Raw genomic sequence first — 22,948 nt, 5'->3', positions numbered from 1 at the left:
GGGAGGCCAAAAATACTGTATAAGATGCACCCAGATTTTCACCCGCTTTTGGGCGGGGAAGGTGTGTCTTATACTCCAAAAATACGGTACCTATAATCCAAAGCAAGTTGCAGGGTCCCCATACATGGCCCGTTTTGGCTGGCATAAGCAACGCAGGCCGGTCCTTTAATATTTCCAGCCCGGCCCCATGGGCCGGATTTAATCAACCCGCTGTCAACTCACAAAGCATCCCTGGCCTGCTCTCGAGTTGCCATAGGCAAGGGGGATGGGGAACTGACGATGCAGCACGACCACAAACAGAAGCACATTCCACGTATATCTTTCTCAAGGCTGTCTCCAAGGTTACCCGCAGCAGCCAGAGGGGCATGATCTCTACAGCCAAGGAAAGTGCTCCATTGGAGAATGTGATTTATGACACACCCTGGGGGGACGGGGGGAAAACAGGGTCATAGTTGGGTAGAAAAATTACATGGGGTCACAGCTGCCTTCACTTGGGTACGTGCCGGCATGTTGCTCCTAATAAAGAACTGGATTTCTTTTAACGCTTGGCTCGAGACACATGGTTTAATTAGGGCCTTTTAATTTGACACCCCTGGAGTAGAGATTTGGTCTCTGGCTGAAAGCCATCTGAAGACACTAGAATCATTTGAAATGTGGTTTTTACAGGCAGCTGATGCATATAAGCTGGGTTTAACAAAATCAGAAATGAGGAAGTGATAACCCGCCTGGGGAAGTCAAGTGAAATCAATCAAAACCATCAAAAAAACGAAGTTTAAGAATATTTCGCACTTGTGATACGACACCCGGAAAAATAGGGCATCTGTCACTTAATCCTCCAGGGAAAGATGGAAGGCAAATGAGGTCCAGGCAGAAGAACAACAACATAGCTTCAAAATTTGAGGGACCAGGAGTTTTTCATGCGGCTGTTGATAAAAATAGGATCGGCAACATGATCGCCAATGGCCGATGACAGATATGGCACAAGAAGAAGAATAGTTGGACATAGAACTGGGGGAGGTTTTTTTTACATTTCAAAATGCACTTAAATCCATAAAACCTGGGGGGGAAATGCCCATTTTTAATATCATCTTAAAAGCTCTCTTGTCAACTCCTAAAGTTGCCATTCTAAGGAAAGGAGGGGGGGGGAGCGCATTCCATGCATACTTTCAGCTAGAGTCGGATCTCAGATTACTGCAGCAGGCTTCGGAGGGGTGCACCTCATTGGGGAATGTGATTTATGACACAGACTGAGGAGAGGGAAGGAACAGGGGTAAAGTTCAGCTATAATTAAAACGAAGCTCAGATCTGACTGCAACAAGGTCTGGCCAAAATCGCGCTCCTAATAAATGACTGGTTTTCTTTTGAAACTCGGCTCGAGACTCATGAATCGATGAGGGCATCTTTCGGAAACCTGACACTCTCAGGCCTTGAGCCATGAAAGAAAAAAAATATCACGTTTTACCTTGGATGACGGAGTTGAGCATTGCGAAGAGGCGATCGTCCAGGTTTCGGGGCTGCTGTACGAGGGTCCTTCAGCCAAGTTGAAGCACAGATCCTCTTCGCTTTGCAGAAAGCCGCTCCGAGATTTTCGGCCGGGACATATACTGATGACGATGGCACTGGTGTTATCAGCACGAAGCATACGCTGCCTCCACCGGCCCAGGGCTCGATTGACAAGCATTTTGGCTAAGGATTGTTGGTGTTCTCCCTTTGGGGTCGGAAACAGGAAAGAGAAGAAGAAAACAGGAGAATCACTATTCCAAAAGGCTGCGAGACATATGGGAAGTACACAAAGTCTGTTTAAAATCTCCATGCTACCACTGAAAACTAGAAAAGGTCTACATTGCAATATTTAGATAATGCTTTAAGATGAGTGGACTAAAACTCCCAGAATTCCCCAGGCAGCCTGCTTTAAGATGAGTGGACTAAAACTCCCAGAATTCCCCAGCCAACCTGCTTTAAGATGAGTGGACTAAAACTCCCAGAATTCCCCAGGCAGCCTGCTTTAAGATGAGTGGACTAAAACTCCCAGAATTCCCCAGCCAGCCTGCTTTAAGATGAGTGGACTCTAAACTCCCAGAATTCCCCAGCCAGCCTGCTTTAAGATGGGTGGACTTCCACTCCCAGAATCCTCCAGTCAGCCTGCTTTAAGATGAGTGGACTAAAACTCCCAGAATTCCCCAGCCAGCAATGCTTTAAGATGGATGGACTTCCACTCCCAGAATCCTCCAGTCAGCCTGCTTTAAGATGAGTGGACTCTAAACTCCCAGAATTCCCCAGCCAGCAATGCTTTAAGATGGATGGACTTCCACTCCCAGAATCCTCCAGTCAGCCTGCTTTAAGATGAGTGGACTAAAACTCCCAGAATTCCCCAGCCAGCAGGCTTTAAGATGGGTGGACTAAAACTCCCAGAATTCCCCATCCAGCATGCTTTAAGACGGATGGACTTCCACTCCCAGAATCCCCCAGTCAGCCTGCTTTAAGATGAGTGGACTAAAACTCCCAGAATTCCCCAGCCAGCAATGTTTTAAGATGGGTGGACTTCCACTCCCAGAATCCCCCAGCCAGCATGTTGATGGGCTTTGTAAAGTTGCTAAGGTTTACAGTGTTTGTCAAACCACAACAAAGTGACGATAGGGAACATTATGTGATCCGGAGCACCAAAAACAATCAGGCTGCTGGCCACGATTACTTGATCAAAGCCCACCATCGTTTTAAACAAAATGCCTGCCGCGTTAAGGCTTCAGTCATGCGGATCAGCAAAGAAAGCCAAGGGAAACGGACGTCCCAGGAGCTCACCATAAAATGCTTTTTCTCTTCGTGGTCCTGGCACATGGAGATAGCTTCCTGGGGCGGGATCATGTTCCACAGTCCATCGCTCCCCAAAATTATATATTTATGCTTCTGAGGATCCAGCGTGTGTACACTCGTGTCTGGTTCTGGAGAAACCACAAACTCCCCACTGTAGAAGTCGTAACTCCATAGATCACCTGTAAAATAAAACAAAACAAAACCCAGAGCAGAGCAGATTAACAGAGTTGGAAGGGACCTTGTAGGTCATCTAGCCCAACCCCGCACGCCCAAGCAGGAGACCTTACAGGCGTACACCATTTCTGAAAGATGGCAGTCCAAGTCTCTTCTTGAAAGATTCCAGTGATGAAGAGACACGGACTTTATTATTTAAGCAAAACGAGTGGTACTCTTCTTCCAAAATTGTATTTCAAGATATATATACCGTATATACTCAAGTATAAGCCGAGTTTTTCAGCCCACTTTTTGGGCTGAAAAAAGCCGCCTCGGCTTATACTCGAGTCAGTGAAAAATTTGCCCGAAATGGAGGAGAAAAAGGAGCGGGGCCATGCCGCTGGGTGACGCTCGTGAATGGCCCGGCGCCCCTGTGAGTTTCCCCTCCCTCTGTGTCAGTTTGCCGCGCAGCGCGCACCACACCACCTCCCCTCCTCACGTTCTAATGTAATGCAGGGCTGTCTTACGATTCCCCTTCCTCCCCCTCCTGCCGCTCTGCAACGATGTCCCACCTCCTCCTTGTTATGGCAAGCAGCCACATAGCGATGTCCCAGAGCTAGTTTACTGTTTTTCTTTGAAATAAATATTCAAAAACATTATTGGTATCTATTTTTATTTTTGAAATTTACCGGTAGCTGCTGCATTTCCCACCCTAGGCTTATACTCGAGTCAATAACTTTTCCAGTTTTTTGTGGTAAAATTAGGTGCCTCGGCTTATATTCGGGCCGGCCTATACTCGAGTATATACGGTATATATATATATATTTTTGAGAACGTCAATTCGAGGCCTTTCAGAATCCATCCCAGCTAGATTTCTCTAGTCTGGCCAACTGCAAACAGGAAACTGGAGGTCTGGATCAGGGGTCACCAACCCTTCGGACCTCAAGGGCCACTAAATTTATAATTTTAAATCCCGCGGACCACTAATATGATCTGCCTAATGACCTGTTGAGTGGGTGTGGCTAGGTGGTCATGTGACTGGGTGGGTGTGGCCAACTCGATGTCACTCCACATCGAAGGGCGCCCCACCGGCCTCTACTCGCCCCTCCCCTCCCAGCCACTCCTTGCCTGCCCGCCCGGGCTCCTTAGCAATAGCAATAGCAGTAGACTTATATACCGCTTCATAGGCCTTTCAGGCCTCTCTAAGCGGTTTACAGAGAGTCAGCATATTGCCCCCAACAATCTGGGTCCTCATTTTACCCACCTCGGAAGGATGGAAGGCTGAGTCAACCCTGAGCCGGTGAGATTTGAACCGCTGACCTGCTGATCTAGCAGTAGCCTGCAGTGCTGCATTTAACCACTGCGCCACCTTGGCTCCTTAGGGCCCCAACAGGAAGCAGTTGCTGGAGCTAAGCAGCCACCAGGAGAAAGAGTTGGCAAAACAGCTCAGTTCAAACTGGATCTGACCGAGAAGGAGGCTCAGCAGAAGCACCTCACTGAGGACTAGGGGCATGGGCTTTCCAAGCAGAGGGAAGACCTGCGGGAGTGCAAGGGCAATACCAGTGCCTGGAGGCTCAGTGGGCTGAGATGGTCAGGCAGTTCCAGGCCATGATGGGGTCCCACTGGAACGGGGCCCTCCGGCTCTTTGCCACCAGCGGCTCTTCCCTCCAGCCTTCACCCAAAGCCCCCCACAAGGAGGCTAAAGCAGACCCCAAGTCGGAATTTCTGCCCCCCTCCGACCCGCACAAAAAGACCCCGAAGGGGGAGACTCTCTGCAGCAACACAAGCGTTCATTGCACGTTTCCATCCCAGGGGTCGTAGTTTGAGGACCCCTGATTTAGTGCAATATAAAAAATGCAAATAATTTTTCTGCGGACCACCAGTTGGTGACCGCTGGTCTGGATGATATATGCTGGGTAAGGAACCTTCCCTGAAATATGAAATCAAGCAGGTCAAGGAAGAAATATTTCATCCGGACTTACCCCGAACATCTCATTTTTAGGCACGAAGGTGATTTAAAGTTCCTAGCCTCAAACAGCAAACTGACCGCTCTTCTTCATCATCATATTACCGTAGTTAAGATGCGGGCATAGAAACCAGGAGACAGTGAGTTCTAGTCCCGCCTTAGGCATGAAAGCCAGCTGGGTGACCTTGGGCCAATCACCAGGAGTTGATGAATTCTAGTTCTGCCTTAGAAATGAAAGCCAATTGGGTGATCCTGGACCAATCAGCAGGAGACTGTGAGTACTAGTCCCGCCTTAGGCATGAAAGTCGACTGGGTGATTTTGGACCGATTACCAGGAGATGGTGACTTCTAGTCCCGTATTAGAATAGAAGCTGGCTGGGTGGCTTTAAACCAATTACAACGGATACAGTGAGCATTAGTTCTGCCCTAGGCATCAAGGTCAGTTATTTTAACCAGGTCATCATAGTAGTTAAGGTGCTGACCTAGAAACCAGGAGACAGTGAGTTCTAGTCCCGCCTTAAGCATGAAAGCCAGCTGGGTGACTTTGGACCAATCACCAGGAGAATGTGAGTTCTAGTTACACCCTAGGCAAGAAAGCCAGCTGGATGACTTTGGACCAATCACCAGGAGACTGTGAGTTCTAGTCCCGCCTCAGGCAAGAAAGCCGGCTGGATGACTTTGGACCAATCACCAGGAGACTGTGAGTTCTAGTCCCGCCTCAGGCAAGAAAACCAGCTGGATGACTTTGGACCAATCACCAGGAGACAGTGAGTTCTAGTCCCGCCTTAGGCAAGAAAGCCAGCTGGATGACTTTGGACCAATCACCAGGAGACAGTGAATTCTAGTCCCGCCTTAGGCAAGAAAGCCAGCTGGATGACTTTGGACCAATCACCAGGAGACAGTGAGTTCTAGTCCCACCTTGGGACTGAAACAAAAAGCTGGCTGGGTGGAACAGTGCAACCGTCATAAATATGACTCAGCTGCCGTGTGTCCGAATTTGGATCGCGAGAGCACAGGGATGCGGCAAAGTCGTAAGGGTGAAAAAAAAACGGTCATAAGTCCCTTTTTCCAGCGCCATTGTAACTTCAAATGGTCGCTTAACAAGCTGTTGTAAGTTAAGCACTACCTCCCTATGAATCCCAAAATCTTTCTGCCCATCGTCCCATCATTTCAAAATTTTTTCTTGCTTTTTTTTAGGTTTTTTTTTTAATTTATTTTTTTGTGTGAACGGTGTGGTACCGGAGTATCGTACATTTCATACAAGAAAATTAATATTAATCATATTTGTGTCATTTAACAAGCTTATATAATGCTAGTAATAATACACACCTTTATATTAAATTATAATCTTTCATTGTTTAGTTATTCAATTATTTCAATATGTTGTTTTTATACCAATCACCCTATCTTAATTATCACACCTTTTGAGATGGACAAAATTTAACAATCATATTTGTTACATTTTAACAAACTTATACAACTAATATCCTGTTTCCCCCAAAATAAGCCCTCCCCGAAAATATTGCAACAGAGCAGCAGCCATGAGGTGACCACGCTCGCTGCCTCCTGCACCCCAAAAATAATAAGACCTCACCGAAAATAAGGCCGTGTGTCAGCTTCTGCCTTGCTGCTGCTTCAGCTGTCATGAAACGGGGAGGGAGGGTTTGGTATTTGGGTGGGGTTATTCGATGTGCTGGAGGAATGTTCTAGTATTTACTGGATGGTTGGACTACCGCATGCGTGGGTGCTTCCCGCCTGGACCAACGGCCCCGACATTCCATCTTCGTGATGCCTTTTGAAGTTATCTCACACCTGACACTTGAAGGACTTATGATTGGCCTGAGGCTATGATCCCAAGGGGTGGGGAATGGACTATTCTATATATCAATTGCTTTCGCGCCTAATTAAACAGACTTCGCTTCGCAACTGCTCGCTAACCATTTGTAATTAGTAAAAGTACTTTTGATTTCCAACACATGGAATCTCTTGGTCTTTCTTTCCTAATTATATAATGGAGGGATGCTGACACCGTGCTTATTTCGGAGATCAAAAGAATATAAGACCCTGTCTTATTTTCGGGGGAGACACGGTATGAATTCCAACGTTTATATTACACCAGAAGCTATACTTACCAAGGGCTCGAGCCACAGCCAAGAAGGGAATCTGATCGATAACCGTGCTTCGTCGGACGGGACCATTGTGACTCAAACGAGGCCGTTTCCAAACAACCCGATTCACACCGGATTTGTTGATCACACTAAAACAATCGGCGAGAACAGAGGGAAGAAATAAATGAAGAGTGGAAAGTTTAAAAGAAACGAAAAAGTCAAGGCGTCATTTGCTAATCACGACTTCTACAATGATTGAAGGCAAGTTGTTATCTATAAAGCCCTACCTGGCCTGGTTAACCGAGGAACATAACAGCAACAGCAATAATAGTACTTAGACGTCTCCGTGGTCATGTGGCCGGAATGACTAAACACCGAAGGCGCATGAAAACGCTGTTCCCTTCCCACCAAAGGTGGTTCCTATTTTTCTACTTGCATTTTCTACATGCTTTCAAACTGCTAGGTTGGCAGAAGCTGGGACAAGTCATGGGAGCTCACTCCGTCACGCGGCGCTAGGGATTTGAACCACCGACCTGCCGACCTTTCTGATCGATAAGCTCAGCGTCTTAGCCATTGAGCCACCGCGTCCCTCAATACTTAAGACTTATATACCGCTTTATAGTGCTTTATAGCCCTCTCAGTCAGGATCGAACTCCTGACAGTGAGTAGTAAGTTAATCCTGCAGTACTGAATTCTAACCACTGGGCCACCATAGCTCCATATTAATTTTAGTTATAGCATAATCGTTTCAGTCTTGAATGGATTACTTAATGTTAACACAAACATAATTGTATATTTGATATTACCATGTTTTCCCGAAATAAGCGCTTGGCCTTATTTTCAGGGAGGTCTTATTATTTTTGAGGTGCAGGAGACAGCGAGCGTGGTCACCTCACGGCTGCTGCTGTGTGGCAATATTTTTGGGGAGGGCTTATTTTAGCACATGCACTCAAAAGCCCGATTGGGCTTATTATCCTGGGAGGTCTTATTTTTAATAAAACAGGATATAAGCCGCCCAGAGTCTTTTTGAGGGGATGGCCATAACACCACCATCAAAGAATATCAATAGGAATAGCACTTAAGACTTATATACCACTTTGTAGTGTTTTACAGCCCTCTCTAAGCGGTTTACAGAGTCAGCCTCTTGCCCCCAACAATCTGGGTCCTCATTTTACCGGCCTCAGGAGGACGGAAGGATGAGTCAACATTGAGCCAGTCAAGATCGAACTCCTAGCTGTGGGCAGTGTTAGCCTGCAATATTTAATTGAAACCACTGTGCCATCAAGGCTTCCTTCCTTTCTTCCTTTTCTCTCCTTCCTTCATTCCTTTTCTTTCCTTTCTTCCTTCCTTCCTTCGCAATAGCACAAGACTTATATACTGCTTCATAATGCCCTCTCTAAGCGGTTTACAGAATCAGCATATTTCCCCTAGCAATCTGGGTCCTCATTTTATCGACCTCGGAAGGATGGAAGGCTGAGTCAACATTGAGCCAGTCAGGATCAAACTCCTGGCTGTGGGAAGAGTTAGCCTGCAATATTTAATTGAACCCACTGTGCCATCAAGGCTTCCTTCCTTCCTTTTCTCTCTTTCTTTCATTCCTTTTCTCTCCTTCCTTCATTCCTTTTCCTTCCTTTCTTCCTTCCTTCGCAATAGCACTTAAGACTTATATACTGCTTCATAGGGCTTTCAGCCCTCTCTAAGCGGTTTACAGAGTCAGCATATTTCCCCTAGCAATCTGGGTCCTCATTTTACCGGCCTCGGAAGGATGGAAGGCCGAGTCAACATTGAGCCAGTCAGGATCGAACTCCTGGCTGTGGACAGAATTAGCCTGCAATATTTAATTAAAACCACTGTGCCATCAAGGCTTCCTTCCTTCCTTTTCTCTCCTTCCTTCCTTCCTTCCTTCCCTTCCTTCGCAATAGTACTTAAAACTTATCTACTACTTCATAATGCTTTACATCCCTCTCTAAGCGGTTTACAGAATCAGCATATTTCCCCTAGCAATCTGGGTCCTCATTTTATCGACCACGGAAGGACGGAAGGCTGAGTCAACCTTTGAGCTGGATCAAACTATTGGCAGTGAGCAATGAATTAGTCTCCAATACAGATAGTTCTAGACTTACGACCACAATTGAGCCCAGAATTTCTGTTGCTAAGAGAAAGACATTTGTTAAGTGAAATTTACCCCATGTTACATCCTTTCTTGCCACAGTTGTCGATTTATGACGGCTGCAGCATCCTACGGCCTTTTTTGCGACCTTCTGACAAGCAAAGTCAAGGGGGGGAGGGGGAGCAAGATTCACTTAACAACCATGTTACTAACTTACACTGCGGTGATTCGCTTAACAACGGCGGCCAAAAACATCGTGAAACGGGGCAACTGTCTTCCTTAGCAACAGAAAATTTGGGCTCCATTGTGGTCGTAAGTCGAGGACTACCTTATAAGTCGAAAAAGCCACCTTTTGAGCAAGCCAGTGAGATCTGTTACCTTCCCCCGAGGCCTTCAATCCGCTGCCTCTCCTTTGGAAGCTCAGGTTTGTGATCCTGCGTCACCTCCACGGCCCGGACGTAGTCGTCCTTCGGGTCATCCTGGACTCCAAGAACCACGCCGGAGTCGCCCACATGAGCCACGTACATCTTTGAACCACGGATTACTACCACGCTGGCTGTCGTGCCTGAAGTACTCGGGAGACCCGTCATGGTCTTCGGCCATTCAGCTGCAAAGGGGGGGGAAAAGCAATAGCAATAGCAGTTAGACTTATATACCGCTTCCTAGGCCTTTCAGCTCTCTCTAAGCGGTTTACAGAGTCAGCATATCACCCCCACAGTCTGGGTCCTCATTTCACCCACCTAGGAAGGATGGAAGACTGAGTTAACCTTGAGCCGGTGAGACTAGAACCGCCGAACTGCAGACAACAAGTCAGCTGAAGTGGCCTGCAGTGCTGCACCCTAACCACTGCGCCAACTCGGCTCTTGCGAGGTGGCTCTATACTAATTATAAGTTATATAACAAACTAGCGGGATACCCGTGCTCCGCTACAAAACTATCTGATCGGGCTTGCCCCACAGAAGCCTCTCCTCTCCTATTCCCCTTCTCTCCCGCAGGCTGGCCCCAGAGGCCTCTCCAATCTTATCCCCTTCACTCCCTCAGTCTAACTCCTTAGCATTATTCAGGTGGGGAGGGGGCGTTGAATGTCTAAACTAGAATAGAATAGAATAGAATAGAATTTTATTATTTGTATGCCGCCCTTCTCCGGGAGGACTCAGGGCGGCGAACAATTCAAACGGGGGAAAAGGGGAACATAAAAACGAAATACAAATAATAAAAGTAAACAACAGTCGCACAACCATACATGTTGAGAGGGGAGGGAACTCATCACCCCCAGGCCTGTCGGCAAAGCCAGGTTTTGACGGCTTTTCGGAAGGCCTGGAGAGAGGTGAGGGTCCGAATCCCTGCGGGGAGTTCATTCCAGAGGGCCGTAGCTGCCACAGAGAAGGCCCTCCCCCGGGTAATAGCCAGGTGGCATTGGCTGGTAGATGGCACCCGGAGGAGGCCAACCCTGTGAGATCTAATGGGTGTGTGGGAGGTAATTGGCAGCAGGCGGTCTCTCAAGTACCCAGATCCAATACCATGAAGGGCTGTATAAGTTACGACTAGCACCTTGAAGCGTATCAGGAGACTGATCGGTAACCAGTGTAGCTCGCACAGGATAGGTGTAACGTGGGTGTACCGAGGTGTACCCACAATCGCTCGCGCGGCTGCGTTCTGGACGAGTTGAAGTCTCCGAATACTCTTCAAGGGCTGCCCCATGTAGAGCGCACTGCCCACAGGCTGGATGAGTCACACGCTGGCCATGCCGATGCCCAGGTGGCAGTTGGAACAGAGTCCTTTTCAGGTGGGGAGGGGGAGTAGAGCATCTAACTCCTTAGCACCAGAGTGTGTTAATAATAATAATGTAAGAAATACTAATGATCTGATGGTCATTTCAAAAAATCCTTTCTTAGCGAGCACCTAGAAGCCAAGAGGAACATACAGGCCAAATTTCAAGTTTGTAGGCGTTACGGTTCTGGAGATTTCGTGATGATGCGTGAGTGGTATTTCACTTTTATAGGGAGAGAGAGATATAAATCAGCAAGTAAGTAAGCAAGCAAGCAAGAGAGCCGGTTTAGTCTAATACAGGGGTGTCAAACTCAAGGTCCACAGGCCAGATCCAGCCCGCAGAGTGCTTAAATCTGGCCTGCGATGCCTCTGGAAGCCAAAACAGGGCGCGGGGGCATTGTAGTTCTCCATGGACTGGCCAAGGGGGAGAGGAGGGGAGAAGACGGGACTGACGCTTCCACCAGCACCTTACTGGCCAAAACAGGGTATGGGGAGGCCGTGCAAGGGCCTCCCCCCCATGCCTCATTTTCAGCCTGGAGAGCCTCCTGGAGCACTCTGCCAGCCAAAACACAGGGGAGGATGCGCGAAGTCCCCACGCTCTGTTTTGTGCATGCATGCCCTGGGCAGCTACTCTTCTGGTTTCCGGCGGGCGCATGGGCATCAGCCACCTGGTCTTCCCATTTCAGGCGCACATGCACACACAGTGGCACGCAGAGCCAGTGATGGAGCAACCCACAACTTTTGGTGGCAAGCTGTTCCATTGATTAACTGTGCTCACTGTCAGGAAATTTCTTCCTAGTTCTACGTTGCTTCTCCTCCTTGATTAGTTTCCATCCGCAGCTTCTTGTTTTCCTCCAAGCTGCTTTGGAAACCAGGTTGACTTTCTTGATTTTTTTTTTCTCCTTGAAATTTTTTTCGCTTCTTATCCGAGAAGCTTCTTCACTTCTAACCGACGGGTGAGGAATAGAAGGATTTTTATCCTTTGCAGCCATCTGGTCGTTAGCACTCTGGCGATGAGTGGTTAGCTCTTTTGAGAGTCATTTGAAGACAGAATAAGCGTTGGAGGGGACCTTGGAGGTCTTCTAGTCCAGCCCCTTCTTGTACAAAGCCTATATTATTTCAGACAAACGGTTGTCCAATCTCTTCTTAAAAACCTCCAGTGATAAAGAACCCACAACTTCTGGAGGCAAGTAGTTCCACTGATTAATTGTCCTCACTTTAAGGAAATCATCCTCAGTTCTAGTTGCTTCTCTCCTTGATTAGTTTCCATTCATTGCTTCTTGTCCTGCCCTCAGGTGCTTTGGAGAGTAGCTTGACTCCCTCTTCTTTGGGGCAACCCCTGAGATATTGGAAAACTGCTATCATGTCTTCCTTAGTCCTTCTTTTCAGTAAACTAGACATACCCAGTTCCTGCAACCGTTCTTCATGTTTTAACCTCCAGTCCCCTAATCCTCTTTGTTGCTCTTCTCTGCCCTCTTTCTAGAGTCTCCGCATCTTTTCTATATCTTCTTAAAGACTTCCAGTGTTGGGGCATTCACAACTTCTGGAGGCAACTTCTGTTCCACGGATTAATTGTTCTCACTGTCAGGAAATTTCTCCTCAGTTCTAAGTTGCTTCTCTCCTTGATTAGTTTCCACCCATTGCTTCTTGTTCTGCCCTCAGGTGCCTTGGAGAATAGTTTGACTCCCTCTTCTTTGTGGCAACCCCTGATGCAACCTTTAGGGCTATCTTAGCCTTAGAAGTGCTAGAAGTGTGTGGGGTTTTCTCTGATTTTTATATACCTTCCCCTTTATATAAAGGAAGTGGTTTGGGTTTTTTGGTTTCCTTTTTGGCTCTTTCATTGGTATGTAGATATCATTTATGTCAAGGTGCCTGTCGATGGCCACTCCGACAAATCACAAACAACAGCTACATACCCTTCAAAAGAGACAATGAAAAAGCCAAAAAGGAAACATACACACACACCAAAACACCACTTTGCCAGCAAGCAACACCTGGATAAGCTAGCCCAGGGTTGTCCAAACTTGGGAACTTTTAAGACTTGTGGACTTCAACTCCCAGAATTCCCCTAGGGAATTCTGGGAGTTGAAGTCCACAAGTCTTAAAGTTCCCAAGTTTGGACACCCCTGGGCTAGAGATGACTGTAGTACCAAGGTTAACACTAGATCAGCAATTAAGAACTCCCTCTTCTTTGTGTGAGATATTGTAAGACTGCTATCATGTCTCCCCTAGTCCTTCTTTCCATTAAACTAGACATACCCAGTTCCTGCAACCGTTCTTCATAGGTTTTAACCTCCAGTTCCCTAATCCTCTTTGTTGCTCTTCTCTGCACTCTTTCTAGAGTCTCCACATCTCTTCTACATCTTCTTAAAGACTTCCAGTCCCCTAATCCTCTTTGTTGCTCTTCTCTGCACTCTTTCAAACAATTTGGACACACAGGACTAATGGTTTGATAGTCCAAGAGGCCATCGATGTCAACAGAGGGGGCGGGGGATACAATACCATCTACCTCCTATCTACAACACGCTCCTTTCAGCAATCCCAAGAAGATTGCACACCTGTTTACATTCTAATTCAGGTGACCCTGAGGATACAGAAAAATCCCCAGGTGGGCTCCAGGACTCTCCGTGAGCTAATAATGACTGATCTCCAGAGTGGTAACTGTTAGGAATATAACCTAACAGTTGGGTTGGCAATACATAAATCATGTAACAATGCTGTACCTGTTTCTTTAAAGCATACTGTAAAATGTGATTGGTTGCTGTTTTTCCTCAATCGGCCATAAGAGGGAGCCAGAATGACTGTTAGCTCTCTGTTTGTTAGATGCTGGGCTGATCTGATCTGAGTGTTTTGGAAGCTGGCTGTTAGAAAGTGCCGTGAGCTATTGTAAGTTTTGCAACTGTTAGCAAACTTTGAGTACCGAACTGATTATATGATACTGGACTATGTTATTTGGATTATCCCTTAACTGAAGGACGTTGATGACTGACTGTCTTATCCGTGTATGACTTGCACTGTTTGATGGGCTCTGATACCTCTATTTCCACGAAAGTAAAAGCCTATTTAAACTGCAGTGTCTCTGTATGCTGGTTTGTGTGTTCTCCAACACAACTCTAACAACACTTCTTTGAACGTACTCGCTCTCCCAACGGGGACCTTACCTAACAGTAACAAACTAGATGACTTGCAAAGGATAATAAATCCTTCCATTTCCCCACCACCATTCAGTCGGAACTGAAGAAGCTTCTTGGATGAGAAGTGAAACGTTTTCAAGAAACCACTTGTGGGGGGGGGGGGGGAGCATGGCTTCCATATAAAGGAGCATGGCCTGGCATGAAATCAAATACATCCTCACTGGGTATACTTAACATCTGATGCTGAATGTATTTATTGGTGTGTTTGTTTTATATCTGTTTATGTCCTAATGTTGGAAGAAAATGCCCTTCTGGGTTCAGCTCCGAGTGGGGAAAAAGACACTGGAAACATGGAGGCTGCTTGGAAAGATGGTTTAATGGTGGACAGGACCACGTGGCTTGAGCTCCTGAACGGAAAAGGGGGATCACATGCTTCAATGTTGGGTGAAGAAGAAGAGAGAGAGAGGGAAGGAGCTTGCTGGTCTTTTTATAATCTGTTCAGTCCCACCTCTCTGTTTCCTGTTCCTGTGTAAGAAATGTATTCTGATTGGTTGTCAGACTCCCATGGGGCCATGCAGGGCCAACTCCCTAGGCTGTATTTTGAGTCCCAAGTTTGATTGAGTTTCCAGATGCCAGGTGGTGAGTTTCTGTGAAAGGCTGATATTACCTTTATTATGTAAAGTAGACTAACTCAGGCTTTAATGGCTCATTGACAAAGGGGGGGGGGGGCAGGAAGCTGCAGGGAGCTATTTTGTCTTTAAAACATGTTCCTCCCTTTTCATATCCAGGGAAATACACTATTCTGCCTTTACAATATTTCCTAGGATGTTTCATTTCTCTAGGAGAGGGCTGGGTGCTAACTTCCTACAACGCGTTTATTGTTTTTACACATACCTCATGGTGGTGGACATATCTAATACCCCTTCTACTACAACAAGAATCTTGTGAGGTGGGGGGGGGGAGGAAGAGAAAGAAAGAGGTCCTAATTTTGATCACATGATCACGGGGATGCTGCAATGGTCATAAGAAGTGGTGTAGGCTATCCTGCCTGAGCAGGGGGTTGGACTAGAAGACCTCCAAGGTCCCTTCCAACTCTGCTATTGTATTGTATTCTGTTCTGTGTGTGAGAAATGGTCATGTCACTTTTTTTCAGTGTCGTCGTAACTTTGAACGGTCAGTAAATGAACTATTGCAAGTTAAGAACTACCTGTACTTGAATTCCCACAACTTCCAAGAGCAATTCTAAAAGTAGGGTATTGTGGGAAATTTACTTGTTCTGATAAAAAGGGAGGGAGGGAGGGAGGGAGGGAGGGAAGGAAGGAAGGACAAAATGGAGGAAGGGAAGGAGGGAAGGGAAGGAGGGAAGGGAAGGAGGGAGGGAGGGGGAAGGAAGGAAAGGCAGAAAGGAGGGAAGGGAAGGAGGGAAGGAGAGGGGAAGGAAGGAAGGAAGGAAGGAAGAAAGAAGGGAAGGAAAGACAGGCAGGAAGGAGGGACGAAATGAAGGAAGGGAAGGAATGAGAGAGGGAGAAGGAAGGAAGGAAAGGCAGAAAGGAGGGAAGGGAAGGAGGGAGGGAGAGGGAAAGGAAGGAAGAAAGGAGGGAAGGAAGGAAAGGTAGGAAGGATGAAATGAAGGAAGGGAAGGAATGAGGGAGGGAGGGAGGGAGGGAGGGAGGGAAGGAAGGGAAGGGAAGGCAGGAAGAAAGGACAAAATGAAGGAAAGGACGGAAGGAGAGGAGAAGAGAGGAGGAAGGAAGGAGAGGAAGGAGAGAGGCAGGAAGGGAAGGAAAGGAAGATGAGGATAGAAGGAAAGAGGAGGGATGAAATGGAGGAGTGAAGGAATGAAGGAAAGGGAGGAAAGGAATGCAGGCAATATAGAAGAATGTAATAAAGCATCGCAGTTGAGGAATGGAATTTGAGAAAGCTGAAATCCTGCCACCCGCCTTCCTTTCGCTACCCAAAGCTTACATTTTGCTTTCCGCATCTGGGCCTCTCTCTCTCTCTCTCCATCCTCCAGCCCTCCGTTACTAATTCACTCCAGGTTTCCGCGGAGGGGCATCTGCAACCAATTAAGCAGGAAGCCAGAGGGGGCCAAAAGGAAAGATAAAATTACATGTATGAGCTCAGCTTGGGACAACCGTACGTACAGGAGGACCACGAGGCTCAGAGTCAGTTTTTTAACCTCTTGGCTCCACAGGGGAGCCAAGAGGTTAAAAAACCGACTCTGAGCCAACAAATTAAAAAACGGAGCCATTGGTGCCTGTTGTCCCTTTTTAAAAATCAACGTAGCGCAGCAAACTGGGGCCGCTTTGACCATTGGGCCGCAGCCCCAAATAAAACACCAACACCAAAGTTAAAATCAAGAGCTGTCCTCCCACCTCTGCATTCACAGCCCACACGGGTTAAGTCCTCGACTTACAACCGTTCGTTTAGCGACCGTTCAGAGGTCACTAAATGTGAACCACGTGAAGGCAAATCACGCGACCACGGGGCAGGGGCCTCAAGGGTGAAAAACGGTCATAAATCGCTTTTTTTTCAGTGCCGTTGTAACATTGAACCGTCACTAAATGAACTCTTGTAAGTCGAGGACAACCTGTACAGATCTCCTCCAATTCTTTCAAAAGCGGCTCGTACGGGTAGTCCTCGACTTACAACCGCTCACTTAGGGACCGTTCAAAGTTACAACACTGAAAAGAAGCGACTTACGGCCGTTTTTCACCCTTACAACCGCTGCAGGACCCCCCCCAGAGTCAAATCATCAAAATTCAGACACTTAGCAACTGGTTCATATTTATGACGGTTGTAGTGTCCCGGGATCATATGATCCCCTTTTGCGACCACCTAACAAGCAAAGTGAATGGGGAATCCAGATTCACTTAACAAACTTGTTACTAATTTAACAACTGCAACTATTCATCTAACAACTATAGGAAGAAAAGTCCCTCCTGCCTTCCGAGTCAGACATCAGTGAGGCAGAAGAACAGCTGGAGCCTGTTCCCAGTGTGCGCATGCGCAGAGCTGCCAGACGAAGGGAACAGCTAAAGAACAGGGATCGACTTGGGAGGAAGGCTACAGGTGGATGGTGAATGGCCCCTCCCATAGGGACTAAAAGAGGAGCAAAAGGGGAGTGGAGTTTGCAGGAGACCATTAGTTTGCTTCATTGGTTCGTGACTCTCCGAGGCTCCTTGCCAAGTTTTGCAGATCAACTTGGCAGCTCTCCAAGCCTGATAAGGTTTGTGACTGTAAATCCTCCCTTGAAAGACTTTGCTGGATGCGAATGAGCAGAATTCACAGCAAATTAATAAAAGGGTTTTTTTGTCGGAACAAGGAGTTTGCTTCATTCTCTCAGGAAGCCTCGGTCAGAACATATTTATGACAGCTCCCGGGATCTTGTGATCCCCTTCTGCAATTTCTGGCGAGCAAAGTCAACGGGGGAATCCAGATTTACTTAACAACCGTGTTACCAACTTCACAACTGCAACGATTCACTTAATAACCGTGGTAAGGAAAATGGGGCAAAATTCACTTAAACGTTTCATTTAGCAACCTAAATTTTGGACTCCATTGTGGTCATAAGTCGAGGACAACCTGTATTTTGGGAACTCTATACTTCCTGGTCTGGATTCAGAAATTCACCCAAGTGAGTTCAACAGGATTTGCCAGTTAGAAAAATATACCGAGTGACTCATCCATTTCAACTGGTCTTAATCTTCACCTGAGCATGCCTAATTTAGCCACAGCAATTTTTTGACGTTAAATAAGGGAGTCAACCTTGTTGTTTGAAGAACAGGGTAGCTGGCTTCACACATGACACTAATATCGTGGGAAAAAGTGATAAAATCTGGATTCGTACTGATACTAATATATTAGAAAACAAATATAAAAGCTGGTTTCACATATGACACTGATATATTACAAAACATACCGAACATAAAAGCTGCCTTCACACCTTTCTCTCTTAATATATTGGGGAAGACTGGATTCAAAGGACACCAATTTATCGGAAAGATTAAAAAGCTGGATTCACGCACATCGTTAGTATATTGGAAAAATATAAAAGTTGGATTCACACATCTCCCTAATATATTGGAAAACCACTATAAAACCTGGATTCACACATGGCACTAATATATTGGGAGGCGGAATACAAAATTCTCACAACACACAAACCCCAAACCAACCTCCCTCCCCCTGACATTGTGGCTTTTCATGGAACATGAGGTCCCCAGCCATGTGCAGAAAACATGGTATTCTGACGGAGGTTTCCCGAGAGCATGAAGCAAACTCCTTGTCCCGACAAAAAATCCTTTTATTAATTTGCTGTGAAATCTGCTCCTTCACATCCAGCAAAGTCTTTCAAGGGAGGATTTACAGTCACAGAACTTATCTGGCTTGGAGAGCTGCCAGGCCGATATCTGCAAGACTTGGCAAGGAGCCTCCGAGAGTCCTAAACCAATTAAGTGAACTAATTATCTCCTGCAAACTCCACTCCCCATTCGCTCCTCTTTTATGTCCTCTGGGAGGGGCCATTCACCGTCCACCTGTGGCTTTACTCCCAAGTCAACCCTTGTTCTTTAGCTGTTCCCTTTCTCTGGCAACTCTGCGCATGCGCACACTGGGAATAGGCTCCAGCTGTTCTTCTGCCCCACTGATGTCTGACTCCCAAGGCAGCTGATAACTATCAGATGGCCCTGGTCCCCTCTCTGCCTCCAACACAGAGCCCTCATCAGAGCCTTCCTCAGACTCCAGGACTGGCCCCAGGTTCCTCCCCAACCCTCCTCACACTCTGAATCTGCTGCTAGCTCTGCTGGTCGCTGGTGGGCCACAACGCATGACTTGTATAGAATGGTTCTCAGATGTGGGAGAAATACAAGATTTTGCATTACTGCAAGACATTTGATCACAATCTAAACAGCCAATAATGAATCAAGCAATATAGGTACTCCTCAACTCAACAGTTTCAGCAATGGTTCAAAGTTACATTGACAATGAAAACAGTGACTCAAAACCAGACTTACAACCACCGTAGGTATCCCACACAGTCACACAACACAAACAAAATCCGGGCGCTTAGCAACTGGCATGTCTTTGTGACAGTTGAAGTGTCCCAAAATCACATGGTCGCCCTTTGGAAACTTCCCAGCTGGATTCTTGACAAGCAAAATCAATGGGGGGGGGGGGGAAGGAGCCAGGTTCACTTAACAAGCTCCCGATCCACTTAACAACCGGCGTAATCCTCAGGGCCAAAAAAAAAGCTCGCAAAATCAGGAGCGACTCACTTAACAACTGCTTTGCTTAGCAAGGACACTGTGGTTGTAACTCGAGGACTACCTGTAGAAACCCCCTTCTTTCAGTTAGTAAGGTTCACATGGATCGGACTCACGACATCGGTAGGAACCCCCAGGATTTGTGGGGGAATTGGGCCCCAAGGTTTAATAGCATTTGGGTGCCCAACACATCTTGAGGGTAGATAGTAGGGAACCTGGTTCCCACAATCCCAGATCAAACTGTATAACCAACTGTGTGAAATGCAGCTCTCCCTGAATCTAAGGACTTCCTTCTACACGCAAGAGAATGGGACATTAAAAACTAGCTAATAATCACAGGATTATTTCCTCATTGTTATTATTATGATTACAGAATTAAGAGTGCATGTGAAAGGGTTTGGGGTTTAGTTATAGGAAGAATACCTTTAAGGCTCTTCAACTTTCCCCACTTTTAAGACTTGTGGACTTCAACTCCCAGAATTCCTCAGCCATCAGCAAAGTTGCCAACCTTCCCCACTTTAAGACTTGTGGACTTCAACTCCCAGAATTCCTCAGCAAGCAAAGTTGCAAACCTTCCCCACTTTAAAACTTGTGGACTTCAACTCCCAGAATTCCTCAGCCAGTAGCAAAGTTGCCAACCTTCCCCACTTTAAGACTTGTGGACTTCAACTCCCAGAATTCCTCAGCAAGCAAAGTTGCCAACCTTCCCCACTTTAAGACTTGTGGACTTCAACTCCCAGAATTCCTCAGCCAGCAAAGTTGCCAACCAGGAAAGCTGGCTGAGGAATTCTGGGAGTTGAAGTCCACTAGTCTTAAAATGGCCGAGGTTGGAGACCCCTGCTTTAAGGTACACATTGTTGATCATTTTCTTTGCTTTTTAACCTACGATGCGCATTTTGTTTGTTTGGTTGGCTTTGCTGCCCCAACAGAAATGGGAGATCTACAAAAACCAGGCAGCCCATCCGTCAAGCCGCCAACCCGGGTTCTTTGTTTTGCTTTCACATGCACCCACCCGGCTTAGGGCCAAAGGCCCCCCCCCTCTCCCCTTTGAAGGCCTTAAAACTCCTTCTGCTGCCCCATGTGAGATTCCTCCCCACCCAGGGAAAGCCAGCATAAAACCCATTCACATGTCATGAAGGCAGGACATGGGTGCCTGGAATGAACCCCCCCCCCCATCTTCTCCCCCAAACTGTGATCTTTTGAACCCCTGGGCTAAGAAAGAAGTTTCCTGGGATGGAATAAAATAAATGTTTGGATGGCATCCAGCAGCGTGGAGGGTTATGTGATGGGCAAGGAAGGGAGGGAGGGAGGAAGGAAGGAAGGAAAAAGGAGGGAGGGAGGGAGGGGATAAGAAGGAAGGAAGGAAAAGGGAGGAAGGAATAAAGAAAAGGGAAGGGAAGAAAGAAGGAAAAGTGAAAAAGGCAGGGAGGAATAAAGGAAGGGAAAGGGAAGAAGGGAGGGTGGGAGGAAGGAAGAAAAGGGGAGGGAGGGAATAAGGAGAAGGAAGGAAGGAAAAGTGAAAAGGGGAGGAATAAGGGAAGGAAAATGACAGAAGAAAGGAATGCAGGAAAAGGGGAAAAGAGAGGAAGGAATAAAGGAAGGAAAAGGGAAAAAGGGAAGGTGGGAGAAAGGGGAGAAGGAAGGAAAGGGGGAAAAGAGAGGGAGGAATAAAGGAAGGAAAAGGGAAGAAGAGATGGAGCAAGGAGGGAAAAGGAGGGAGGGAGGGGATAAGGAGAAGGAAGGAAAAGGGAGGAAGGAATAAAGAAAGGAAAGGGGAAGAAGGAAGGAAAAGTGAAAAAGGGACGGAGGAATAAAGGAAGGGAAAGGGAAGAAGGGAGGGTGGGAGGAAGGAAGGAAGAAAAGGGGAGGGAGGGAAGAAGGAGAAGAAAGGAAGGAAAAGTGAAAAGGGGAGGGAGGAATAAGGGAAGGAAAATGAAAGAAAGGAATGCAGGAAAAGAGGGAAAGAGAGGAAGGAATAAAGGAAGGAAAGGGGGAAAAGAGAGGAAGGAATAAAGGAAGGAAAAGGGAAGAATGGAAGGTGGGAGAAAGGGGGAAGGAAGGAAAGGGGGAAAAGAGAGGGAGGAATAAAGGAAAAGGGAAGGGATGGAGGAAGGGAGGAATAAAAAGGGAGGGAAGGGAAGAAGGATGGAAGGAAAAGGGAAGAAGGGAGGAAGGAAGGAGAAAGGTGGATAGAGAGAAGGAGGAACGGTTGCCGTTCTCCGGAGCGACCCTTCCCGGCCTCATCCCTCCACCAAAGCCCGGGAGGGAGAGCGAGGGAGCGAGCAAGCGGGGCCTGGACTTACGCAGCTTCTTCCACATGGCGCGGTGGCAGGCCAGGAAGCCCTTGCGGAGGGCGGCGCAGACGGCGGCCGGCTCGGCGGAGCGGAAGCTCTTCTGCTTCTTGATGAAGGCCCAGAGGTTCTCGCGGGCGAAGTGGGCCGCCTCCCGGCCGCCGTGCCCGTCGCAGACGGCGAAGAAGGCCACCGAGGGCGGCTGGCTCTGCGTCCCGGCCGGGCCCGCGGCGGCTGCTCTCCCGGCGGCGCTGCCCTTCTCTTCCTCCCCCTCCTCCTCCCCGTCGTCCTCGGGCTCCAGCACGATCTGGGTGACGTCCTCCATGTATTTCCTGCCTCCCTGGTCGGAGAAGAGGCTCACCCCCAGCGAGCGCAGCCCCGCCATGCAAGGCGAAGGCCGGCCGGCGGCAGCAACAACAGCAACAGCGGCCCCGGAGGAGGAGGAGGAGGCGGTGGGCCCCGAGGGCGCCGGGCCTCGCTTGGCCCCTTTGGCCGGACGGCCCTTTCTCCTTCTCGGTTGCCTTTTCCCCCCTTTCCTCGCTGGCTGGTTGGTTGGTTGTTCTTATTGTTTACACGCGCCGGGAAGGAAGAAGCGGCGGAGGATCTGTTCCGACATTCCTTTTTTTTTCTCCTCCTTCTCTCCTCCTCTTCCTCTCTTTCCTCCTCCTCCTTTTCCTTCTCCTCCTCTTCCTCTCGTTCCTCCTCCTCTTTCCCTTCCTCCCCCTTCTCTTCCTCTCTTTCTCCTGTTCTTCCTCTCCTCCTTTTCCTCCTCCTCCTCTCTTTCCTCCTCCTCTTTCTCTCCCTCCTCCTCCTTCCCCTCCTCTTCCTCTCCTCCTCCTGTTCTTCCTCTCCTGCTTTTCCCCCCTCCTCCTTTCGCTCTCTTTCCTTCTCCTCCTCCTGTTCTATCTCCTCTTTTTCCTCCTCCTCCTGTTCTTCTCCTCCTTTTCCTCCTCCTCCTATTCTTCTCCTCCTCCGCCTGGAAGGTTGGAGAGGAAGCGAAAAGGGAAAGCGGCGCGGAACAATCGCCGTTGGAACGCTCGGGAGCCCAACGTTCCAAAAGGAGGGGAGGGGGGAGGAGGAGGAGGGACCACCCACCCTTTTCCCGGCCTCCGCCACTCGCCTACCAAGCGCCCCTGCCGCTTAGCCCCGCCCTCAGCTCCTCCCCGGCCCCTTTCCCCAAGTTTGTAATCCCTTTTTAAATTTTTTTTCTCTCTTTTCTTTTTTCCTCCTCCAAAGAAAAATAAAAGCGTTTCCTTGTCTGGGGCCGGTTGGGTTAGGTTGCATTGGGACGAGGGGGGGCGGGGGGCTCGCAGGTAGGTTCTGATAGTACACCCCCCCTCC

General features: G+C 47.8%; 1 protein-coding gene across 1 annotated transcript in view; it reads right to left on the bottom strand.

Annotated features, from left to right (window-relative positions):
• PPM1D (protein phosphatase, Mg2+/Mn2+ dependent 1D) overlaps positions 1-22,381 on the bottom strand; it is a 36,749-nt gene extending 14,368 nt beyond the window's left edge. The window contains exons 1-5 of the mRNA XM_087717089.1: positions 21,620-22,381; positions 9,527-9,755; positions 7,063-7,187; positions 2,800-2,990; positions 1,463-1,708 (exon numbers count right to left, since the gene is read on the bottom strand). Coding sequence (XP_087573215.1) covers positions 1,463-1,708; positions 2,800-2,990; positions 7,063-7,187; positions 9,527-9,755; positions 21,620-21,992 — 1,164 coding nt within the window. The 5' untranslated portion in view covers positions 21,993-22,381. The remainder of the gene's footprint in view (positions 1-1,462; positions 1,709-2,799; positions 2,991-7,062; positions 7,188-9,526; positions 9,756-21,619) is intronic.
• Between the last annotated feature and the right edge of the window lie 567 nt (positions 22,382-22,948).

This window comes from Thamnophis sirtalis, unplaced genomic scaffold (assembly GCF_051295495.1).
Source record: "Thamnophis sirtalis isolate CommonGarterSnake01/CBP01778 unplaced genomic scaffold, rThaSir2_p1.2 scaffold_6, whole genome shotgun sequence".
NCBI lineage: Eukaryota > Metazoa > Chordata > Lepidosauria > Squamata > Natricidae > Thamnophis > Thamnophis sirtalis.
The sequence above is the reverse complement of the archived record's forward strand: the minus strand, read 5'-3'. Positions and strand labels throughout refer to the sequence as shown.